Source organism: Heteronotia binoei, chromosome 9 (genome assembly GCF_032191835.1).
Source record: "Heteronotia binoei isolate CCM8104 ecotype False Entrance Well chromosome 9, APGP_CSIRO_Hbin_v1, whole genome shotgun sequence".
Lineage (NCBI taxonomy): Eukaryota > Metazoa > Chordata > Lepidosauria > Squamata > Gekkonidae > Heteronotia > Heteronotia binoei.
The window spans coordinates 64,446,097-64,471,698 of record NC_083231.1 but is presented as its reverse complement, the minus strand read 5'-3'; the positions used below and the strand labels follow the sequence as shown (position 1 = coordinate 64,471,698).

Below are 25,602 nucleotides of genomic sequence, written 5' to 3'. Positions count from 1 at the left end.
TTTCATGTAAGTTTTGGATATAAAGCTGTTGCCCACTTAAAACTCATACAATTAATCAAGGCCTCTTTAATGAGTTAAAGGAGCATACACTTGCATGTGAATAAAACAACAATTGTGAATAAAACATACTTCCTTTATTTTTAGATTATGTACCTGTGGCATAAGAGGGCTAAGAAAAGAGCTTGTTTCCTGTATGATAGGAAAGAACAATGCCTCTTTTAACTACAGACATGTAACCATTTGATTACCAGAAATTAAAAAGGGAAAGTAAGCTCTGAAAGTAGGCTCTGAAAACAGCTCTGAAGTATCAGTATTGTGTGTTAACACTTAATTTGCCCAGTGTAGTTTTTGAAACTGTTCACTAACTATATGCTGCTGTTGGAGGCGGCGGGGAATAAATATGAGCATTTACTTTTAATCTTTACCTTAATATAACTATCATCTGTCATTTTAAGATAATCGCAGATATATAATGGATAAAGATATTTTATTGAAAATTACTGAAGTACAAAACACTAGCTTTATGGTCTAGGTTTAAATGAATATTGCACCACAGTCACTAAAAGGCATGATCCGTGGACACCCTAGTCTAAGCATGCATGTGGATGGTGCTTGGGATTTTATATATTCTTTTTTGCTTATCAGTACAGCTGTTACATTGGGGGGTTTTGTACAGTACTTTAAAAAGGGAATTTTATCAATTTTAAACCTTAAGTTTTCATTTAGTTTATACTGCTTTGATGAATAATTGGCTGTGTGTGTAATTATTTTTAATAAAATTGTCTTAAATGTGTATGATTTTCAAACATGGTTTACATTCCTCTCTTAGAGGACTCGCCTGTTTACTTAAATTAAGAATATGAAGTAAAAGATTTAGTGCAAATGTAGTTATTTTCATTTATAAACTTTAAAAAAAATTTCAAGCACAAAATAAAGGGTTTAATTAAGTGGATAAGGATTGGAAGCAGGTCCTGTAGGTCCTAGCACCCAGTACAACCTTTGGAACTTATAACTGTTTACGGAATTCTTTTTCCATTGAATTGCAAAAATAATGCTAGATAACATTTTTCAACAGCATTTTTTATCATATTGCTGGATATATACACAGTTAATCCAAAATGATTCCCTATGTAACAATAATGCTTTAAGTACTAAAGTCAATGTCATTTTGTATTTTTTAAAATCCTGCCAAAGTAACGAAGGGTTTCTTTGTATGTGTTATTGTTCAGAATAACAACATTATGTGACACTGTCTTAAAATTAATAAATCCAATTCTGCCACATTTGGTCTCTTTTTTTTTTAGATTACCAGTTAGCATTAGCACTACAGCATTTTTGAGGGCTGGAGGTCTGTATTTGTATGTAAGTGGAATATAAAACTTTTAAATAAATACATTAGTGGAGACTCCTTCAGTGGACCTATTCATTATTCAATGGACCCACATCACAGGGTGTCTGTTGTGGGGGGAGAAGATAGAGGAGATTGTAAGCCGCTCTGAGTCTGTGATTTAGAGAGAAGGGCGGGGTATAAATCTGCAGTCTTCTTCTTCTTCATTATCATCATTAACATGATATGTATTATAATAAAATTGGATTAATTCCAGTTATTAAAAACTATACATAGTTAAGGTTACTACATAAGTAGAAGCTTCCCCAGGTACGGTAAGTGGAAAATTGGGAAACAAGATAGTGGAGTGGAATCCATGATAAAAGGATCTGCATGTCCATTAGCCTGCGGCTGGCATCACACATCAGAAAATAAATTTAGGCGTCTCAAAACTGCACACCAGCTTTAGATGGGAGTTGATGTGCCAAAAATGAAGGGAATTAGAACATCTGGGTTCAACGACTTAAGTGGTCAAATGGCTGGGAGAGAATCATCTGAAATATCTTTTCAAGGTAGAGGTGATGCTGGATGGCACAGTTGATACTTTAGAAAGCATTGATTTCCCTATTGTATATGGGGTAAAAATATTCCTGATTGCCCTGAGCCTTGGGGTACTTAAGAAAATAAGATATAAGAGTGTTTTAAATGGTAGCCATGTTGATCTGCAGTAGATCAACTAGATTCAAGTATCACTTTAGAAACCAATAAGATTTTGGGGGTACGACCTGTAAAGAGTCAAAGCTCTCATATCTAACAAAGGGAGGTTTGACTCTCAAAAGCTCATGCCCTGAAAATCGTGTTGGTCTCTAAGGTGCTACTAGACTCCAGTCTAATCTCTTTTTCAGTTACATCTAATTAGGAAATGACACAGCCAATCTGAGTCCATGATGTTACCATAACCTCAAGGCTCAATTATGGTAATGCCTCTGTAAAAGTGTACTTTAAGACAATTGGATGCATCAACTGGTACAAAATATAGTCACTCAATTCCTGGTACATGTTGGATTTAGATTTGTAGGTTGGGTTTTAAAATTTTATTGGTTTTGTAGCTGGCTTAATTTTCTAACTTGTATCTTTATGAATTTGTTGGATTATACTATGAGCTATCTTGAGCTGTTTGGGGATAAATGGGACATAATTTTTAAATTAATAAAATGAAAATAAGTTTGCTGAATTGGTTGAGGCCTGGTACAAAGATACACCCTAATGTCAGGTGGAGAGTATTTTAAATTAGGAATTTGTACAACACAATGTTTTCCTGTAGTTTGAAAGTAACTTTTTATTCATATTTGTCATGTGAGTTTATTCTTTGCTTCTATTTGTTGCAATGGAAAAAAGTTCCAATTATAATCTTTTTGTCCTTGAAGCTATTGAGTTAAAATTCTCATAGATGTTGAAGTTCTCTCTGCGAAGCTTCAGATAGACAAGAGAAAGCACCCATGTTTATAAGTTATTCAAATTCTCTTGGGAACAAGGAAGTATTTGGCACCCCAAGAAAACAAATATGGGCCAAAAAATTATGATGCTGTTACATGTTCATGTGGGATCCATTTAACAGTCCCTCATACGGCAAATTGACAGAATAAGTACACAAATCTATACTGCACTGAAAATATTCTGTTCACTTACTGGTCAACACACCGCCTATCAATGGCATTGTCTGCTCACCCATTCTTTTCCCCCTCTTCTACCCTCATTGGACAGAAAAAACATCAGCAGGGTGCTAAAATACCAATGAGCAATAGCCTTTCTTGTCTGCCTCAGAGTTTTAATTTTTAAATTTGGATTTGGTAGAATAACTGTACTAAATAATGGAATATATTCATTTCTCATTACCTTATGTCATTCTACACAGCAACTTTTATGATATTAAACTATTTGAATGGCAATCCATTGCACATTAATTGTATGTAGAGCAACTTCAGTTGGCTTCTGTGTAATGGTCAGAATGTATACAACAATCTCAGTGGTTTCAGGAAGTTTCAAAGATTTTTTTTTATTCAAAATATGTTTCCTGTTCAGGTTCATCACAGTTCTGCAGATTCATTGTGCACAAGGCAACAAAAGCTTAGGCATGCTTCACTGTGTGATCAATTGCTGCTACTGTGCTAACAGGGAACTTTGCTGTATACAGAAAACATCACATACCACTGTGCTATTCAGCTCAAATATATATGTTGCAATACCCATTGGTTATTTTTTTTAAAATAGGTACAACTTCTGCAATGGCTGGAAAATTCCATAATCTCTGGCTTTTCTCTGGTTTCATTCACAGATCATGACAATCTAGCTCTGTTCCCTCACTCAGTTGCAGGATTTTCCCTCTGTTTTTTTCTTTTCTTTCTGGCTGAGCACCCCCTTTATCTATTTTATTACTTTCTGAAGACCTATGGCTGTCCCATCCTGTCACAATTATATTTTGTTGCTGGCTCAGTGCAGGAACTTAAGGGAAGAGACAAGATCACCTCTTTCACTTAAAGTTCTGAAAATGACATGCGAGGCTTTAGATTAGAACATTCAAAAACAAATAAGATATTTTATTCAACAAAGAGGGGGAAAGGCCAGGTAAAATCAAGTGAAATGTCTGAAGTAAATCTATAATGAATGAGGTTACTTAGTAATTACCATTTATATGTTTCTAGCAAGTGAGAGTTGAAAGCTTTTCACAAAGAATCTTAGAAAAGACAGGCTTTGGTTTCAGTGTTTCTTAAACACCCCAGTTCACTTTCTTGAATTTAACTGACTCTTCAGGTTTCAGAAGGCAGGGGCACACTACAAAGTACCCAAATTCCTTCTCTAAACACACCGGGATCACTCCATTTGTCTCCTTTTCCAACTGGACAGAGAGTCACTTCTCTGCTTAGAAGATTTGCCCTGAATGGGGGTCTTCACCAGCCTCCCATGCCTCCTTGCAACTTTCTTAGTCCTCTGTCAGTGTTAAAACTTCTCAGTCAGTGCTACTCTCTCCTCAGTTAGGGCTAAACTGTTCTGTTTTTAGTCCCCAAGTCTTTCTGCTCAGCTGATGTTAACCAGTCAAATCCCTTTGAGCAGTCTGTTCCCTCAAGGCTCTCTAGGGTTGCTAATCTCCAGGTGGGGCAGGGGATCCCCTGGTTTGGAGGCCCTCCCTCTGCTTCAGGATCACTAGAAAGCGGGGGAGGGGGAGGAAAATGTCTGCTGGACACTCCATTCTTCCCTACAGACATCAATTCCCATAGGGTATAATGGAGAATGGATCCACGGGTATCTGGGGCTCTGGGGGGGGGCTGCTTTTTGAGGTAGAGGCACCAAGTATTCTGCATAGCATCAGGTGCCTATCCTCAAAACACTCCAAATTCAAAAGGATTGAACTTGGGAGTCCAATTCTATGAACCCCTAAAGAAGGTGCCCCTATCCTTCCATATTTCCAATAGTTCCAAGCTATATAAAGGTGTGCAATCCCTTGAAATGTGATTGTGAGAACTCCCTTTGGAGTTCAACCATGCTTGTCACAACCTTGCTTCTGACTCCACCCCCAAAGTCTCCTGGCTCCACCCCCAAAGTCCCCAGACATTTCTTGAATTGGACTTGGCAACCCTACGTCTTTCTGGCTCTGTGAGGCTTAACCTTTCACAGTCCTTTAGACAACACATAAACTTTTAAAGTGCAGTCTGTCATACAGGTGCTAGACCATGATGAAATCACTGTCTCAAATAGTAAAGTAATTGGCCACTCATGGATGAGCACAACCCATTACTTGACCATCCCCCCAAAATGAAGAGATCCAGGCCTGGGGCAACCCCAGGGGGACAAACAGTGATTTCATAACTTGACCAAAAGAAAATAAACCTCACCGTGTTGTTGAGTGAACGTGCTCCAGAAGTACAGAATGTTGAAAGCAGTTGAGAAAATTAGTAAAAGGGGAGAGCAAATTAGGCTGTCCAAGCTCCTCAAATCTTAAAAGTGACATATTCTTCCTTCCTGTGATTTTTTTATGGCCTCTAATTTATATTTCCACACAAGATCAAAGTGTGGACTGTCAATCAGTGGTTGTCAACCCATGATGGCGGGTCATGCAGGCCTCTGTGGAGCCCCCCCCCCCCACCTATTAAGGATCTGCTGCTAGTGTGCATGCATAGGAAGAAAGGGTGTCATACTTCTGACACTTGCTTGCATGCACATGCACACACACACACAGAAGGAGCAGGAAGATGAGGTGAGGTTACTCAGCAGCACAGACAATTCCTTTTTACAACAGATCTCCCTAAAAGCTAGCCCTTTCTTTTGCTTTCCCTCCACTTAGTCTTTCAATGCTGCATGCATGTTTCAGGCCTGGAGCCACTCCCTTCTCAATAGTCATAACTTTGGGTCCTCTTTCTGTCATATGAATGTTTTACTACATTCTGGAGCAGGTAAAGGTGGGTTCCAGTTTTGGAAAAATAGAAAACCACTGTCTGAAGCAATGCTTCATGTATGCTTTCAAATTTATGTGCTTACATGTTTTTCTTGATTTTTAAAATCAGGAATGTGAATGTTTTATACAAATTGTAGTAGGACGTGTTTAGATATTTGTGAGGCATTATTACCTACCTTAAGCAACACAAGCCATTATCATTCTAAAACTCTGATTGTATGCATGTAATCTTTTTTTTGTGTGTGTGGGGGGGAGGAATCTAAGGAGAAAAAGCAGTGGAATTATGGTCTAGATTGGTACACACTAGTTTATTTCCATTTCCGTAAAATTACCTGAGGGATATCAGGAACGCTACTTAAGGAATTAAGTAACTTCATATAACAACCAGGCTAGGCTTGCCAATCCCCAGGTCCCAGCGGGGGTTCTTCTGCATTCCCAGGCTCCTTTCCACTCCCAGTCAGCTGGCCGGTGGGGGAAGCCCCGCCCCCAAAGACACCATGTGACTTTCCCCCTCCAGAGGCTCCAGTCTCCAATTGAAAGGCTTCCTCTTGGGATGGGGTGTCTGTGTTACTTGGAAGAAGTTGGCTGCAACTTGTGAGTAGAGAGGCCAATCCCTCACTTCAGAGTCACCAGAAAATGGGGTGGGGGTGGGAACATCTGCTGAGCACTTCATTATTCCCTATGTGGAGATCGATTCTCATGGGGTATAATGGGGAATTGATCTGGAGTTTTCGGGGGAGCTGTTTTATGAGGTAGAGGCACCAAATTTTCAGTATAGTATCTAGTGCCTCTCCCAAAAGTACCTCCAAAGTTTCAAAATGATTGGACCAGGGGGTCCAATTCTATGAGCCCCAAAAGAAGATGCCCTTATCCTTCATTATGGAAGGAAGACATTTTAAAAAGGTGTGCTATCCCTTTAAATGTGATGGCCAGAACTCCCTTGGAGTTCAATTATGATTTTCACACCCTTGCTCCTGGCTCTGCCCCCAATGTGCCCTGGTTCCACCCCCAAAGTCTCCTGGCTCCACCCCCAAAGTCCCCAGATATTTCTTGAATTGGACTTGGCAACCCTAAACCAGGTAGATAAATGAATTGGGAAACTGGTAACCTAAGATGAGATGCGGACTGCCTTAATTTATGTTTATAGCATCTGCAGTATTCTCTCCAACAGGGGTGCTTTTGGAGTAAATAAAGCCAGTTGGTATATACTTTCTATATGTTATGTGTTTTTACACATTCCATATTCAACAAAGGAATCTGTTGAAGTTCATCTTCTGCAAATGGAGCCCTGTTTCTGAATGAAGTGCTTTCTGGATGAAGTGCTTTCTGGATGAAGTGCTGTCTGAAGTGCTGTATACTTCTAACATATATCTTAGCTCACATAACTGTTGGGGGGCTGAAGTTCACATTTTGTCATAGATTGGATGAAATATATTGTCTGTGCAAGAAGTAAGTTACTAGTCATGAAGCCCACTCACTCTTCTTCTCATGAGAATCAGTGGTATTTTATGTTGCTTCTTCTTAATAACAACATTTTGAAGATTTTGAAATTTTATAGCAAGAGTCTTACATTCATCCTGATAAAACCCATTATAAAACCCTATGAAAATCTGATGTATGGGGGTGGTTTGGTTATTTCATCATCTCCTTCTAAATTTAGATTTGAAAATTGTACTGGAGAGTTAAAAATTCTGTCCACTTGACCTAGAAAGAAAAATATATAGTTTATCATGAGCAATAGTTATTTTCCCCAAACCCCAAACATCTTCCTCAAGGTTTTGATCATATATTTAATACGTGATTGATAAAGCAGTTGCAGTTAATTTCAGAATCGCAAAAGCAGGCTACATACCATGTGACATACAGACTAGTTCTGCAGTTTGTAGTTGGTCTTCATTAGATTGGAGTCTTTCCTAAGAACAAGAGCATAGACTTGGGTAAGATTTAGACTGTCAGACTAGGTTTCATAGAATAGTGTTTAACAAGTGCCATTACAACCAAAAGCCAGTCAGTTCTAATCATGACTGAGAGAGACAGTGTCTGCTCTCTGGATGATAGAGATCAGTTCCCCTGGAGAAAATGGTAGCTTTGGAGGACAGACTTTATGGCATTACATTCCCACTGAGCTCCTTCCCCTTCCTTTAACTCTGTCTTCCCCAAGCACTATCCCCAAATCTCCAACAATTCCCAAACTGGAGCTGGAAATCCTAGTAAAAGCCCTACACAAGAATTTATTAATTTATTTATTTTATTTGATTTATATTGAATAAAGCTGATCAAGCACAGAAGGAAGAGGGAGAAATGAAATCATGGAATCATTAACCTTACCCACAATATTTTATGAACATATGTAGCTCATACTATGTAAACCATGAGAAAAATAGCAGTTTTCCCAGCCTTGGTTGGAAAGCTCATGGTAACTTCCTTGGAAATCTCAGTGATTTCCCATACCAGCACTGCTGAAACCCACAGTCATTTAGTTTCGATAGCGTTACTGCATTCATTGCTCATAGATCATTCTTCTCAGTGTAACATGCTAATAACACATTTGGATGTTTACATATCACATAAGAAGAGACCATTTATTGCAAGCCTCTTTAAAATTGGCTAAAGAAATAAAATAGCATCTGTAATCAAATTATTCAAAACAGGTGTTTTTTAGAATCCCAAGAGGATTTTCAATCAAACCCATGATCATTCAACATATCAGGTTTAATAATATTGCTACTTACAAGTCCAGTTATGCTGTCAAAACATGAACAAAATGGAAGGCTTCGGCAACTGACATAAATAATAAGGAGCACAGTAACAGCACTAAAAATAGATGCAATCAGCATTGTTATACTGGTTCCTTTCACAAGCTGATCAAGCACAAACACCTGTGATACAAAAACACAGGAAATGCATGAATATGGTTGTATTTATTTCAACCTTAGATTTGTTTTTAAATAGTTTTCATTACAGTTTCCTGAATATTTTAAATGTTTCCAAAGTGACAGGAATTGAAGTGTGAGAGTTTGTCAGAATATTTGGCACTTACCACAGCTGGATGATAAGAGGACATATCGCTGAGCTCGTATTTCTCACCATACTCTAATGTTAGAGAGGCATAGACAACTACAGTTAAAGTGGTGAAATAGGAAAATACTGAGGCAATTATCATTGCATTCACCTGCATGAAAGACAAGGAGTAGATAAATAAAAGGGAAGTGGTGGTGGGGAGACTCAGTTTGGGTTTAAAATGAAATACTGCAGAGGACTTCCGGGGTTGGAAAATGCTGAGCTGAACTGCTTCTCAGAAGGGGAGCAGGCTGGAACTTCTGTTCGGGGTAGTGAAAGGCAATCTAATGCCTACTGCCTACTTTTCTCAGTCAGAGATTAGTCCAAGATATGCACAGGAAACTTTGAGATTTACTTTGGCTAAAAGGGAGTCCGGGGGGGGGCTCCTTTGAGGTTTTGAAGAGTCTCCAGAGATGAGTTGCATTTTCATCATCTACAGAGGTTTCCAGAGTCATTTATTTGACTTAAGCTCGACAGGATCCTAATCTTCTTTGATTCTACTAAACATCTAAAGCTATGCAAGACCGGTGTTGATCTGGATAACTACAGAAAAGGTACAGATCGCTATCTTTCATTCCAGAACTAATGAAAATTAAACAAAATAAAATCAGAAGGTGGGAAATTGGAATTTAGAAAGCTTGGAGGAAGAAGGGAAGAGGGGCGAAATTTGGACTGTGTAAATTTAAAGGATAGTGTTAAAAAGTGAGAAGGAATTTATTGTTTGGTCTACTTGTGGTTTCTGAGAAAAAGCCCCATCGTCATAGAACTGCAGCTTCCACAGTCAATACAGGAAATACATCAAGTATCGTGAGATCTCTTTACCAGTGAAAACAGGATTTGGTGGCCAGTGAAGCAGGAAGTATTGGATGAAAAAGGGAAATCACTGAAGCAGCCAGCCTTCTCTAGGACTATAATATCATAGAAAAACATTGGCGGCCATTGCAAGGAGGTCAAAGTTTAAATAAAATTTATAAAGTGTTTAGGGCATTAAAAATTGGTGGAGCTGACAGAGGTGACGATTATAAGGTAAATGCTATTGGACATTATTGCTAACAACTATTTTAGAAGCCTCTAGAGGAAAAAGGGGAAAAAAATTAAAGTGAGGCAGAAAGTCGCGACTGCCATTTTGGAGAAAATAAAAACTTCAAAAATAAATATCTGAGCCCAGGAGGCTCTGAGGACGGCGATATTAGGCTAATTGAAGAAAGCAAGCTTAATTCTTTTAAACCTGATAGTTGAAATTTAATTTGGTGAGGTCAAGTTTTTTAGTGTTTTTACATGTCAGACCACAAGCAAACCTGTGCAAGGGCTGCTTCACTGGAGAAAATGCAGGAGCAATTGGATGCAATGGAAGCCAGGATGATGAAAGGGATGAAGGAGATAACTGCTTCCAAAAAAGAAATTAGAAAAGATATTGAAGAGCTAAAAAAAGATATAGAGGATCTCAGAAATGAGACTGGTAACATCAAAGAAAGTGCAAGAAGTGGAAGGGAGAGTGAAAATACATGATTCCACCTTGCTAAAAATACAAGAAAAAGTGGCAATTCATGACTGCAAATTGATGGAGACCCAGATATGTCTGAGAGGGGTACCTGAGGAGGAAGAAACTGACCTGAAAGAATATATAATAAAAATAATTGCAGAATTTTTGGAGGAAGATCCTGAAGGGACTAGAAACATGTATGACTATATGTATAGAGTGAATTCACTTTATGCAAAAAAAAAAAAACCAATCTACCAAGAGATGTGGTTATAAGATATATGACAAAAGAAATGGTAGGAAAGATTATGAATAAAAATTTTGAAAAAAACACTGATAGTGGGAGGCAGCAGAGTAAGAATTATGAAGGAGTTGCCAAGACAAGTGATAAATGACAGAAGAGCATATAAGAAATTGACAGAAAAATTATGGGACAATGAAATGAGGTATAGATGGATAATACCTGAAGGTTTGAGCTTTGAACTTCAAGGAAGAAGGATTACAATTACAATACACAGGAACTGCGTAGATTTTGTGAAGAACACAAAGAATTTGCACCATGATGGATTACAAATTATTAACTTGGAATGTAAATGGACTAAATTCACCACAAAAAAAGAAAGGCAACATTTCATTGGATTAAAAAGCAAAATTGTAATATAGTTTGTCTACAAGAAGTACATATTAAACAAAAGGATTATAAATTTTTATGGAATAAGCAATTGGGACTAGAATTTCATTCATTGGCTGAACAGAAGAAAAGGGGAGTGATTTTTTATATTAAACAAGAATTGGATCCGAAATTAGTGTTTAAAGATAAAGATGGAAAATTTGTAGTGGTAGAAATAATATTAAATGCAAAAAAAACCCCGTTGTTATTGGGACTGTATGCACCAAAGGAAGCTTTTTTCAAAGACATTATACAACAATTTGATGAAGTGACATATGATCAAGTTTTGATAATGGGGGATTTTAATGGAACAATTAAGAATACACTGGATAGGTCTGGGGGGAAAAAATAAAAAGGAAGGGAAATTGCCAAAGTCTTTTTTTGAACTGGTTAAGCAAGAAAACCTGGAAGATATATGGAGAAAAATTAACCCTGAAGTGCGGGACTATGCCTTTTTTTCAGCAAGACATAATACTTTTTCTAGAATTGACATGTTGTGGGGCAATAAGGATTTAGGCCTTATAACAAAGAAGATAGAGATCCTACCTAAAATAGGAGCTGATCATAACCCAATAATGTGGATTACAAAATTGTCTAAAAAGTCAAGCAGATGGAGATTAAACGAAGATTTACTACAGAATAAAGAAATACTGACATCTCTAGAAAATGAAACTAAAGCTTTCTTCCACATAAATGATAAAGAAGATATAGAATTTCAGACGGTTTGGGATGCTTATAAAGCAGTAATGAGAGGAATATTGATTCCACTGAACAATAAAGACAAGAGAGAAAAAGAAAAACAGATGCTGGATATTCAAAATGAAATAAAGAAAAAAGAAGGCGAATTGAGAAAAAGGCCAGGGAAAAATGAAAATTATAAGGGAGATTACAATATTACAAACACAAATGAGACATTTGTTAAATAAAGAATTGAAATGGAATTTGAAAAGGTTACAGCAGAAATCTTTCAAGGGAACAAATAAACCTGGAAAGTATTTGGCCTGGCAACTGAAAAAAAAGAAAGTAAAACCATTAATAAAATTGTGGTTGATGGAAGAGAGTTGGTAGACCAGGAAGAAATAAAAAGATAATTTATAAGTACTATGCCAAATTATTTAAGGGTGTTAAAGAAAGAAAAGATGGAAGCGTATTTACAAAATATTAAAATAGCACCCTTAACAGAAAATATGAAAAAAGTTTTGAATGATCCAATTGAAAAAATAGAAATTGAAGCAGTGATTAATGCAATGAAAAATGGAAAGGCACCTGGGCCAGATGGATATACAGCTAAATATTTTAAAACCTTCAAAGAGGAATTAATATTGAAACTTCAGAAACTGATGAACATTATAAGAATAAAAGGGAAAATACCAAATACATGGAAGGAAGCTGTTATCTCGTTGATTCCAAAAGAAGATAGAGACGTCACGAATGTAAAACATTATAGACCAATTTCATTATAAAATATATACAAGAATATTGGCAGAACGGCTTAAAAACATCTGATAAAATTTTATGAAGGACGATCAAGCGGGGTTTCTCCCCAAAAGGCAAATAAGAGACAATATTAGAACTGTTGCAAATATTGTAGAATATTATGAAAGACATCCAGAAAAGGAAGTTGCATTATTCTTTGCAGATGCAGAGAAACATTTGATAATGTAAACTGGGACTTTATGTTTGCAGTAATGGAGAAAATGGAGCTGGGAGAAAACTTTATGATAAAAGCAATATATACTGAACAACGTGCAAGGCTATGTATAAATGCAGACCTTACAGAAGATATGATAATTAGAAAAGGTACAAGACAAGGCTGTCTGCTTTTGCCACTGTTGTTTATAATGACTCTTGAAATTTTACTGATGCAAATCCAAGAAGACAAAGAAATAGAAGGATTAAAAGTAAAAGGATTTACTTATAAATATAGAGCATTTGCAGATGATATAGTGTTTATAAATAAAATCCCATACAAGTAATACCTTTGTTGTTAGTTAAAATACAAGAATATGGAGAATTGGCGGGACTTTATATTAATAAAGAAAAATCAAAACTTCTATGTAAAAATATGCAAGTAAATAAACAAAAGGAACTGCAAAAGCTAACGGGTTGTGAAGTTACTTCTAAGGTAAAATATTTGGGTGCGGAGATAACAATGAAGAATCTTGATTTGTTTAAAAACAATTATGAGAAGCTATGGTGTAAAATGGATGAAGATATGATAAAATGGAATAAACTTAATTTGTCATTGCTGGGCAGAATAGCTGCAATTAAAATGAATATTCTGCCAAGAGTAATGTATTTGTTTCAAACTATTCCGATTGTAAAAGACAGTAAACAATTTAATAGATGGCAAAGGAAAATCTCAGAGTTTGTGTGGCCTGGGAAGAAACCAAGGATCAAAATGAAAATTTTAACAGCCGCAAAAGAGAGAGGAGGATTCCAACTACCAGATTTAAAATATCATGAAGCAGTTTGTTTAGTGTGGATAAAAGAATGGGTGACGCTGTTAAATAAAAAACTCTTACCGTTGGAAAGTCATGGAAATAAATTTGGCTGGCACGCTTATATGTATTATGGGGGGGAAAAGATGGATGGTTTTTTTCTCACCATTATATAAGAAACAATTTGTTAAATACGTGGATGAAATATAAGAAATATGGTGATGAGAGAAAGCCGTTATGGATAGTGCCAGCAGAAGTAATAAAAATAACAGCTGAGACGGATGAAGAAAAGTGGTTGTCATATAATAAACTATTAAAAATACAAAGTGGCAAAATAGAATTGAAAACTGCTGAAGAGCTCAATAATAAATATGATTGGTTCCAAATGCAACAAATAAATAGTTTGGTGGAAAAGGATATTAAAACTGAAGGAATAAGAAAAGAGCAAACAGAAATGGAAAAAGTTCTGCTTGGAGATGATGAAAAATTAATTTCAAAACTATATAAATTACTTTTAAAATGGTCTACAGAAGATGAAGTAGTGAAATCTCAAATGATTAAGTGGGCAATTAATGTAAATAAAGAAATACAGATGGAAACTTGGGAATATTTGTGGAAGAATTCTATAAAGCTTTCGACATGTCATAGTATTAAAGAGAGCTGTCTTAAAATGATGTATAGATGGTATATGACTCCTAAAAAGTTGGCAAAGATGAACAATAAGATGCCAGATAGATGTTGGAAATGTAAAAAACATGAAGATTCTTCTACCATATGTGGTGGACTTGTGAAAGAGCAAAAAAGTACTGGCAGATGATTCAACAAGAAATTTCTAGGATCTTGGGATATGAATTTAAGAAAGTGGCAGAGACTTTTCTGTTGGGATTACAAATGGAAAAATGTCCAAAAGAAGATAGAACTATAATTTGGTACCTGCTTTCAACTGCTAGGACATTGTATGAGCAGTTGTGGAAGCAAGAAAAAATACCAGAGAAATGGGATTGGCTTGTAAAAGTTATGACATGGAGTGAAATGGACAAATTAACAAGAATTTTAAGAGACTATGATTTAGAGGTATTTAAGATGGAGTGGAAAAAGTTCAGAAGATATGTAGAAAAAGAGTGGGAAATAAAAGGACATTGGACAATTTTTGATAATGATTAAGTATTAGAAGGAAGAAGGATATTAATTTTTGTTTTTTATTAGCTAAGGGTGCCTTTAAATATTAGTATTTTAAGTAAATAACACCGGCGGGGGTCAAGTAACGGGGGGAGGGGTGATAGAAAGTAATATATGGGATAGATAAAAAGGAATTATTAATGATGCAAGAAATAGATATTGCTACCATATGTTACTAAATAAAATTGTTTTAAAACTAAAAATTAAATACTGCAAAAAACCCCAACTCTCCAGAGTTGCTGTGAATGCCACCATTATAGTATTCAGTGAGAATGTTAGTAGATTGAACCTGGAGCATTCTTCCTGCCAACCAGATGCTTTCCCACTAAGCCACAGCCACTCCTTTAATTATTTGATCTCATGTCTCCATGATACTTCATGTCTCTGTCTATGGGACAGTTTACCCATATTAGATTTAGGCTGTCATTTTGTTAGGGTTTTTTTTTTTTTTGCAGGGGGAGGGGAACGTGAGGACCCGAATCACACAGCAATCAGGAGCAGACTTAACAGCACAGCGGATTTGCTGGCTAGCCACTTGCAATGACAGTCATTTTCAAAAGGAAGAACTGGTCTATGGCCTACCTAAAAACTGCCTGATTTTTTTTATGGATGATATAATTTAGTTTGTTTTTTCCTTAATTAAAAAAAAAATTAAAATAGGTTGATCAGGAGTTCTAAAATAAAAGCCAAAGAGAAGAACTTTTCAAACACATATTAAAGGTTATAATAATAATAATTAGAGTTTTATAGAGTTGTTTTTTTAATTAGTACAAGTATCATATTGACTGACAATGAACCTATTTCTTTGAATTTGTTCTAATAAAAAAATCAATGCATTAAAACTAAATTTGACTGGTCAATTGCCAGATTATTTTCTTAATTGGCCATGTGGCCAACCTCCATTAAAGTCAGTGGGACTTAAATATGATGGGTTGCACCCATGTTTTTAAGGAAATTTGAGTTAAAATCCATAAATAATCTCTGTTGTGCTATCCCTCAATACCTGTTTTAAAGCAAGGTACTTGCAAGTGATAAGGAAGAAAAATACCACACTGACCCTCCCTCCTAAAAAAAAACAAAACTCCAACAGGAATAAACAAATATTGAATAGGTTTGGAAGTATAATTTTCATTGTATAATCTATTCTTTAAACTTCAGGATAATGTAAGAGGAAAATCGAAACATGTGAAGTTATATGAGTAATACAATATTTATATATAAAAGGGAGGGTGGATTTCTCTTCCTCTCTTTCTCTTAAATAAAGTAAACTATTAGTGAATAATATAAACTTACCAGAATTGGATACTTTTTCTGAGAAGAATATAAAGCCATTAATCCAGGAACACCCATAAACTGCATAATAGGTAGCAAAAGATGAGAGGGTAGAGTAGAGGTAAACACAATTATGCATCTATACTATGCATAAATTTTAGCATACAAAAAAGGTCAAAATCTGTTTCACAAGGATCAAAACTAATTAAAGACATTATCGAGATGTTTCATGATTTTAGCTACATGCTGCTACAAAAAGATTATGGACTCAAGCTGTACAGTCTCTATTCATTTAAGTAGGAACCTGAGAAGAACATTTTGGCACTACAGAGAACAGGTTTTTTTTCACCTGTCCATTCTAACGCTGAGACTCCAAATCAATGCCACATTTTGCTTTCTTTTTATATTAGTGAAAATCTGCTTGATTTATAGGATGGTCTTCAGGTCGATTGCCCACTGTATGGCATTAAAACATCTGGATAATGCACTATGCCCCTCCACTTTTTTGAAGTATAAATTATGTCATTCGATTCACTTCTGATTGTAGCAAAAGATAATGGGATTTGACAGCAGGAGTAAAGGACATTTGGAGCAAATATTGTACTGGAGTAAGCTACTGTCATTATTTGCTTACTCTTGGTGTTATTTTTGTTTTTAAGAAGCGTCAGTACTCAAACATAATGCTGCACCAATCCCCCACACATTTTGCAGGTCTCGGCTGTTCCTGAGGTGCCATTCTCTCTTTCTCTGGCTGAATAGGATGGGCTAGCTCACAAGGAACAGGGCTTGGCAGAGTGCCCCAAAGGGGCACTTGTACTCAGTACCTCTGAGCATTGTAAAAAAAAAATAAGCCCTGCTTACTCAACTACCATTCACAGTTGCTTTTTGTTTGCACATACCACGCAAACAAAACTGTTTTATAAGAATATTTGTAAACTAGTAGCAGAACCAAAGTTGTTAAATTTTACTAATGCAATTTGTTCTGGAATAAACATTTACCTTTCTTAATCTCATTCTTCCCCTAATAGAAAAAAAAAAGCCTCTTCCACTTGCCAAGTAACTCCCATCATATCTTTCCTTGCCTCTAGCACTGCCACTCTACTCCTGTTCTGCCCTTGGATGTCCTCCTTTCAATCATGAAAGCTAAACAGAATCTTTATTTTCTGAAGCAGTATACCTTCCAATTATCAGGTGTTGGAGAAAATTAACGGGGAGAATGTTTTAGCTGTTGTGCCCTCTCATGACTGCCCAGAGCTCTCTTTCAGAATCAGAGCAAGCCAATCTTCTGCTCCCTTGGTGGTGGAAAATGCCATCAATTCACAGCTGTCTTAGGGCAACCCATGAGGTTTTCAAGGCAAGAGACATTCAGACATGGTTTGCCATTGCCTGCCTCCACATCACAACCCTGATATTCCTTGGAAGTCTCATATCCATATACAAGCTGGGGCCAACCCAATTTATCGTCCAAGATTGGGCTAGCCTGGGCTCCCCTACTTTTGCCTTAATGAAACAGGACTAAGCAAAGAAACCAGGTCATTTCAAATAGGCAGGATTCCAGTATGAATTACATTAGTCCAAACATTAGCAAGTCAATATAGCAGCCAGGCTGCAGCAGGCCACCTGCACACTTTCATTTAATACATTCCAGCAGGGTAGCCATACAAGGTCTGTTGCAGCAAAAGCAAAAAGGAGTCTTGTTGAGCTTGAAAGACTACCAGATGCATTGTAGCAAGAAGTACCAACTGTGTCAAATGTATAAATAGAAATATCAGTCTGCAAATATTTAGAGGGGCATGGGAAAGGGAAAAAGTCAAAGACAAAAAACATTTTAAAATTATCAGCGCTATCCTAAGCAGAGTGACACTTCTAAGGTCACTGAAGTCAATGGGTTTAGAAGGGTATAATTCTGTTTAGGATTACACTGTAAATTGCTTCAATTAACTAAACAAACAGTAAGCATTAAAAATACAGAGGTTCACAAATTGACCTGCACTAAAAAAATGGTCAAAAAACCAAATAGTGGCCTTTCCCCATATTGAACATTCTAAACATAGCAATCATTTGCAACTGTTGCAGATAATCACCATGCTCATCTTTTATACTTTTGAATTTTGTACGGAAGTATCACTGTTGATACATCTTACATTGTATAACCATTTAGTTTCCAATTAACCTCCCCTCCCGAGTGTGGGTGTCTGTCAGTCATGTATTTATCCCATCCTTTATTAAACCTCAGGGTGACCTATCTGGTTGCCCCCACAACCACCTTGTGAAGTAGATTAAGCTAGGAGAAGGTGGCATGCCCTGTATCATTCAATGAGCTTCATGGCTGAGCGTGGATTTGAACCCATATCTCCTCAGGGTCCAGCACTTAGTCACTAAAACACACTGTCATGTATACATATTTACTAAGTGTGAAGTGTGATTTACTAAGTGTGATTAAGTGGGTTTATGCTACAATTAATCTGGTGGTCTTTAAGATGCCTTGATACTCTTTCTTGTTTCTACCAAACATGTATCAGACATTCCAGCTTCCACTGTAGGTTCACCTCTTTCACACAAGACAGATTTTGCTTGGGGAGAGGATAGGTGGCAACTGAAATCTTCACTTTCAACAGAATGGTTTGGCATATGCTATGCTCTCATTAAGATACTCAGCATGACACTATTACACAATTACACATTTGTGTTTTTGTCAATTAAGGTCAGTCTACTAAACAAAAGCTAAAAAATTCTTCAAACAGACACACTAGACAAAATATCTTAATCTAATAAACATGAAGAAAGAAGGCTTTACATATATATGTATATATATTAAAAATTACCACTCCAGCCCAGATGGGTATCCTAGTTTTACTCAGTGTTGATTCTCTTCTGAGAGCACCATCTATTAATCCACTGATGATACAAATGGTAGCAAAAGTTATCTGTGAGAGCCCCAACACAACCATGCTTTTCTGATTGAAGATGAAATATCTGTAGCGATCCATTCCAGCTAATCCACACTTTAACAGGAACATTCAAGCACGGGAAGTAGCAAGGGTTCCTTCAAAAGATGCAAAAGAAAAAAAAAGGCATCTGCACTCCCAACAAGTATCATCTGATAGATTGTCCACATGCCATTCCATTAGGGTCTGTTAGAGTTCAGAAGTGTCAACATTCAGAGTTGCTACATATATAAAGGTTTAAGAATCGACATCCATCACAATATAGACTAAAAAAGCCTTGATGGGCTTTTTAAAAATTAATATGCCAAATATTGTTTGATGCAGAGTTGGGTACATGATGAAACTCAAATTAAAAGCATATTGAAGTCCATATAGCACAAAATAGGCATGCTATATTTCTATATGCTGTTTTGAAGCCCTTCAGGAAGAAAAGCAGCACATAGAAATGCAATCAATCAGCAATATGAACGTTTCCAGATGATGGAAAGAGAACTCAGGAGGACCCACCCCCACCCTGACCCAATCTATCTGCAGAGATGTGGTTGTTGCTTGCTGGGTTTTTCAGTTAGAAAAATTAGAAGAGATTTGTGTGTCGTTTGCGGTGGGGGGGGGAGTACAATCCAGGAAGATAGATATCCTTGTTCACTTGTGCTGCTTTTTCAAACTGAAACATTCAATGTGTTTCTACTCTTCAGGTGAGGAGAATAACACCCAGCCAAAGTACACTAAAAGCATGTCCAATAGCTGCCTACAATGCACTGCATCCACATTTACTTTATCTACTTTCAATAGATAAATTACCAATAATTTTGTTGTAAATTTTTAGCAAAGGTACTTGATTCGTATGTAACAATTCAGGTAGAGCTGCAAACTTACACCACATTTAAAAACTAGTCTGGAAAAGGTATTTCCCTAGATTAAAAGCAAAAATTGGAAAAATGAATCTTAATGGAGAAATGCACAATTATAGCAAGTACATTTTTATTGTAAATGATGATTTCAGGGCACCATTTATTTCTACACAATACACACACTGGATGCAATATTTATGTTAGAGAACCTATGAGCCAATCTAGTGTAAGAGTTAAGCATGTTTGACTAGGACACTGGAGACCCAGATTCAAAACACTGCTTGCTATAGAACCTTTGGTCTTTCAGTCTCAGCCTAACCAACCTTGACAGGGTTGTTTTTGTTGTGGTAAGCAACACAACATGCCTGGACATGGTGGTGGTGGTGGGGGGGAAGCACTACATTACTCAAAGTGCCCTTTGCCTCAAGACTCTTTGTGAAGTCACGTGTCTCTAGATGTCCTGAAGAAACAATGCCCTCATATTTTATTTTGTTAGATTTCTATCCTGCCCTCCCTGCAAGAGGGCTCAGGGTGGGTAACATACAGAGCCATTAAAACAAATTATCACAATAAATCACTTAAAACCATTTAAAAGATGGCAAAATTATACATTAATTTATAAATTCCAAAAAGTTAGAGCGATGACAGGACAGAGTCACAGCGGAAACAGAAGCAGCATCTCTTTACACAGCAAGATGTAATAGGGCAATTTTCAGCACAGGAGGTCAGGTGATTTGGCGTCTGACTCCTCAACCAAAGGCCTGGGGGAATAGCTCCATTTTACAGGCCTGGCAAAACTGTAAAATTTTACAGGGCACTGATCTCATGTAGAAGCATGTTCCACAGGCAGGGGCCAGGATGAAAAAGGCCCTGGCCCTTGTTGAGGCTAAGCAGACATACTTTGGGCTACGAACAGCAAGTGGATATTGATCGGTAGAGCACAAGGTTCTCTGAAGGACACATGGGAAGAGATGGTCCCTTAAATACGTTGGTCTTAGACTGCATAGGGCTTTAAAGGTTAATACTATCGCCTTGAAACAGATCTGGTACTCAATTAGTAGCCAATGCAATTGGCGTAGCACTGGCTGAATATGTGCCCACACAGATGTTGCAGTCAGGAGGCACACCACTGCGTTTTGCACTCACTGGAGTTTCTGGATATGATTCAAGGATAAGCCCACATAAAATGAGTTACAGTCATCGAGCCCAGAAGTGACTATTGCTTGGGTCACTATAACCAAGAGGAGAGATAAGAAACCAGTTAACTGATCTGCTGAAGAAAGACAGACCTGGCAACACTGATGACCTGGGTTTCCATAGAAAGTGAGGCATCCAGGATCTCCCCTAGGTTCCTCACCCTGGGTGCCAGCACCAAGGCAGGAGTCTGATTCTCAAACCTACCCTCCCTCCTGATTCAAGCACAGAACCTCCTGACTCAGGCACAGTTTCACCCAGCCACAGCCTCCAAAGCTGTCCAAATTTTCTGGAGCAGAGTCTGGGTGGCCATTCATTAACAGTAGAGCTGGGTGTCATCAGCATACTGGTGACAGCCCAGCCCAAACCTCACAACTGGGTGATGCTAAACAACATTGCTGAGATGATCGCCCCCTGCAGCACTCCACATTCCAGTGGGTTTCACAGAGAGACCATCTCACCAAGCACCACCTTCTGTCTTCAACTATGGAAAAAGGAAAACTATTGTAAGGCAGTCTCCCTGTCTCCAGAGGTCATCTATGAGGGGAAATAGTGCTGTCTCCATCCCATAGCCAGGGCAGAAACCAAACTGGAATGGACAGATACTTCTACATACATGGTGCTGGATTTAGCCTGGCACTTCTTATAGGGAATAGTATTCTTTAGGCTTAGAATCATAGAGGGAAGGAATCTCCAGGTAATCTACTCCAACCCTTTGCACAGTGCTCTCTCTCTTTTTGACTGCAACCTGAATGTGAACTGAATCTGCCTGAATAAATGTTTTACTTTTGCAATACAATCCTTGGGAGTTTTATTTATTACATGCAATATTATGCCTCTGTGACTGGGCAAACTGCAATATTAACTAGATACCCCAATAGTTATCAGGATACAATGAAAAAAAGGACAGACCATGTATACCCCCTGAGCTCCCCAGAGGAAGACCTGGAGAAAAGTGCACTTCATAGTGTTCTAGGCTTTTGACTAATAAACTTTTTAGAGAAATAAATATCTATTTTATGTACCAGACTCACACCCTGATCTTTCCAAATTCTGTTTACAATGCAAAACTCTTATGTGAAACACCTACTTTCCAAATTAATGCTTTTACAACTAGAACATTTGTCTTCCTCAGTGGAGGTATTCTAGTTTGAATTGGCATAGGTATGTAGGTAACATTTCAGGGAGAAATCCAATTCTTTGTGCAAGGCACAATCTATAATAAAATAACCATTAGCCTACATGATGGAACCCTACAATGTGTCTTATAAACCAGTTAACAGCTTGTTGTTTTTGAACTGTATTTATACTGTACGTCTCACCCTGACATATGCTGGTTAGATAGAACACAGATGTCTTTATAGTTTTTTCACAGAAGAGTTTTGCATTGTAAACAGAATGGAAAAGTTAACAAGCCCAGCTGCAAATTGGCAAAAATGAGAGAAACAGAAGCACCCTGTAAACATCAAGCCCAAACGATCCTAGGTTATTACTGAGTGTTAATGAGACTAAGTCATTTGCACCTTTAGGTAAATCAGCAAGCATTGGGGAGTGGCTCTAATCATTAGAAAAGGCAGCTGTTGACCTTTGTACCTGCATAGCAGGTGTAGTTTTGCTCTATTTCAGGCTGATGAAAGAGAAAGAAGGTGCAAGCTCAGCTTCTCTTGTCATGCAGAAGGTATCTTGCAAAAGTCGGGCATGGGCAATCCCCTATAACTTTTTTTTTAAGACTTCAACAGTATTTAGAAGTGATTCAACAGACATAGATCACAAAGCATTTACTAGAAAACCGGGAAGTTGCCTGTTAAAGTAAAAAAGAAACTTTCTGCACCAGGCAAAGAAGAAAACGGAAGGGGGGGGGGAGAGATTTAATAAGACTGGGCCAGCCCAGTTGCTTCCAGAAGGAAATGACTTGCATAACAAGAACACCAGGGCTATCCAGGACAAATGTCCTGAAGCATTAGTTGGCTCTGAGCATTTCCTGAGGAAAGTACCTGGCAGATTGAGCTCCCTGCGTATTGAGCAGGAAAGGAGTCGGAGGAAGAGGCAACAGGAGTACCTGGGAAAACCCTTCCAGCTCTAGCTACTAGAGATGTTCACTTACCTTAGCCACCCCTGCCTCCTTCTGCAAGACAAACTTGAGAGAACTCCCCACCCAGCCTAGAGAAGCTGCTGTCTTGGCAAAGGTGAGTTAGCCAGTGTCCTGGGCTTCCTCCAGCCTCCCATTAATTTCTCATTGTAGTCTGAACATGGCTAGCCACACCCAACTGTTGTCTAAACCAGCCCACCCCTGTGCAGCTGGCACCCTTACTTGTTTCCTGGTTTTTAACCCATTGTGTACCCCACAGCATTAACATCAACTTCCCTTTGCTTATTAAATGTCTCTCCTCCACCCAGACCAAGAGACTTCTCTAGTAATCTCTTAAAATCAGGTCCCCATGCTGAGATTAAGCCTGTCAGTGCCTGTTTGGAGTGTGCCCCATAGCTGTTAATCAAAACACACCTGCTGAATATTATCCAGTGTGCTACATTCTGTGATATAGCACATGTCCTGCTGGTTTCCATGGCAAAATGAGGACTTTAGTCAAACAACTGCTTCCTTATACAGCTGGTATTTTGAAGCCTCAGCCAGTACATGTCACTTTAGTCTCCTCTATAATTTCAGTGATCTGCTCATTTTCAGACAACTGTCAGTAAAAGAAAACAAAACGCTAAAATAAAGTGCCAGTGCACCAGCTTAGATTGGTAAAAGAGCCAGTATAGTGTAATGGTTAGGAGAGCTCCCTAACCATTAATTCTAATTTGGAGAACCGATTTGAGTCTCCACGCCTCCACATGAAGCCAGCTGGGTGATCTTGGGTCAGTCACAGTTCTCTCAGCCCAAAACATAAACCTAGTTTGTCACAAAAAGAGCTAGACTTTCAGCCTACCATACAATCTTTGGGTTTCCTGGCTATACGACACACACTGCCATATGATAATTAATTAGCTTAGATTGGCACAAGCCCCTTTTATTTATTTACTTTACTTAAACCCTGCCTTTATCCCCAGTGGGACCAGCCAAAGTGACTTACATTGTTCTCCTCTTCTCTGGATGAGTGAATGGTCCAAGGTTACCTACAGAATTTTGTGACTGAGGACTTTGAACTGAATCCCACACTGAAACCATTGTATCACAGGGATTCTCCAAGTAAAATACAGCTCTTCAGTCCTTACACAATAACATTTGCTATGTGGCTTCATATCACAGTCATTGCCTTTGCCTTCCCCTCATTCAAAATCAGCACAAGAGATTGTACATTAACCCCCCGATACTCTGAAGTCGAATAGCAGGCAGGGTCCCTCTCACAGACTAAAGCCTATACAACACATGACAGAAGGAGGGGAAACTGAGGTATGAAGTGCTTGGCTGAAGAGGACAAGGAAAAAGTAAACTTTAGGGGGGTTGGGAGGAAATATAGGGCGGTTTGCCATAAACTGGCTACAACTTAACAGCTTCTACCACCTTGTGTGTAGAATCAGTGCAGACACCCATCCCACATAATTCCCCAAACAGGTGGCTGTGGGAAAGTACAGAGAGAACCAGGCTCTAACAAAAAAATAAGAACAAATCAATAGGGAAAAAAGAAACAGGAAGTGGGCTGACTGGCCACCTATAGCTATAAGCAATGTGATAGGGCCAGACCATTGTTCTGAGACAGTTAAAAGCCTAAATACTTCTAGTGTATCGTCATAACGATACATCGGAACAACGCAATAGCACACAACCAAGCTATACGCGCCCATGTGCAGAGGCGACTGGGCTGTCCCAGGCACTAGGGTGGCCAAACCGTCCCGGTCTCCCGGGACTTTCCCGGTTCTGGCCCCCAATTCCCGGCTCTCGGGCTGGCTATACCGGGACCATTAGAAAGTCCCGGTATAGCCAGCGGGGAGCCGGCGGGCCGCGCGCGCGGGCAGGGAAGGCGACGAGTGAGGGAGGCAGCGTCCCTGCGTGTGCGCACGGTGGTGTGCGCACGTGCAGGGACGCTGGCTCCCTCACTCGCCGCCTTCCTCGCCCGCGCGCGGGGCCCGGTAGCGGAGGCCGGAGAGGCCGCCGCGGGTCTCTGGAGGCCCTCCAGAGGCCCGCGGAGGCAGCGGAGAGGCCGCCGTGGGTCCCTGGAGGCCCTCCAGAGGCCCGCGGAGGCAGCGGAGAGGCCTCCGCGGGTCCCTGGAAGCCCTCCAGAGGCCCACGGAGGCCGCGGAGAGGCCCCCGCGGGTCCCTGGAGGGCCTCCAGAGGCCCACAGAGGCAGCGGAGAGGCCCCCGCGGGACCCTGGAGGCCCTCCAGAGGCCCGTGGAGGCAGCAGAGAGGCCTCCAGAGGCCCGCGGAGGCAGCGGTCCCATCGTTGTGGGGCCCAGGGGGCCGGCGCAGCGGCACGCTGAAGCAGCCGGTCGGTCACTTCCGGGTTCCTGTCCTGCATCTCGACCTGTGTTATTAGTGACAGGCTGCTTCGGTGTGCCGCTGCGCCAGCCCCCTGGTTCCCACAACGATGGGACCGATGCCACAGGGACGGGCTCGAAACACTCTATAACCCCTCAAAAGAACAGCAGTCTAGCTCGCTTCCCCCGAGCCCTGTCGCCATAAGCCTCAAGGGGGCTCATTTTGCGGCATCTCCCGGCGGGAGGGTGGCACCCGCACGGGACACATATCAAATGAAAGAGGGGGTGCAGGGCTATCAGAAACAGCCGGCG

General features: G+C 39.1%; 1 protein-coding gene across 2 annotated transcripts; it reads right to left on the bottom strand.

The window, feature by feature from the left end:
• Positions 1–7,310: 7,310 nt before the first annotated feature.
• LOC132577177 (uncharacterized) lies at positions 7,311–23,327 on the bottom strand. 2 transcript variants are annotated; one of them, XM_060246735.1, is made up of 7 exons: positions 22,977–23,327; positions 18,705–18,925; positions 15,901–15,960; positions 8,818–8,949; positions 8,510–8,656; positions 7,630–7,690; positions 7,311–7,481 (listed from the first exon to the last, which is right to left on the bottom strand). In XM_060246735.1, exons 2-7 carry the CDS (start codon positions 18,897–18,899, stop codon positions 7,378–7,380), a joined length of 699 nt encoding a protein of 232 aa, XP_060102718.1. In that variant the 5' UTR covers positions 18,900–18,925; positions 22,977–23,327; the 3' UTR covers positions 7,311–7,377. The 2 variants fall into 2 exon arrangements, with proteins under 2 accessions (XP_060102718.1, XP_060102719.1); XM_060246736.1 differs by lacking the exon at positions 8,818–8,949 and having other exon boundaries at positions 22,977–23,159.
• Between the last annotated feature and the right edge of the window lie 2,275 nt (positions 23,328–25,602).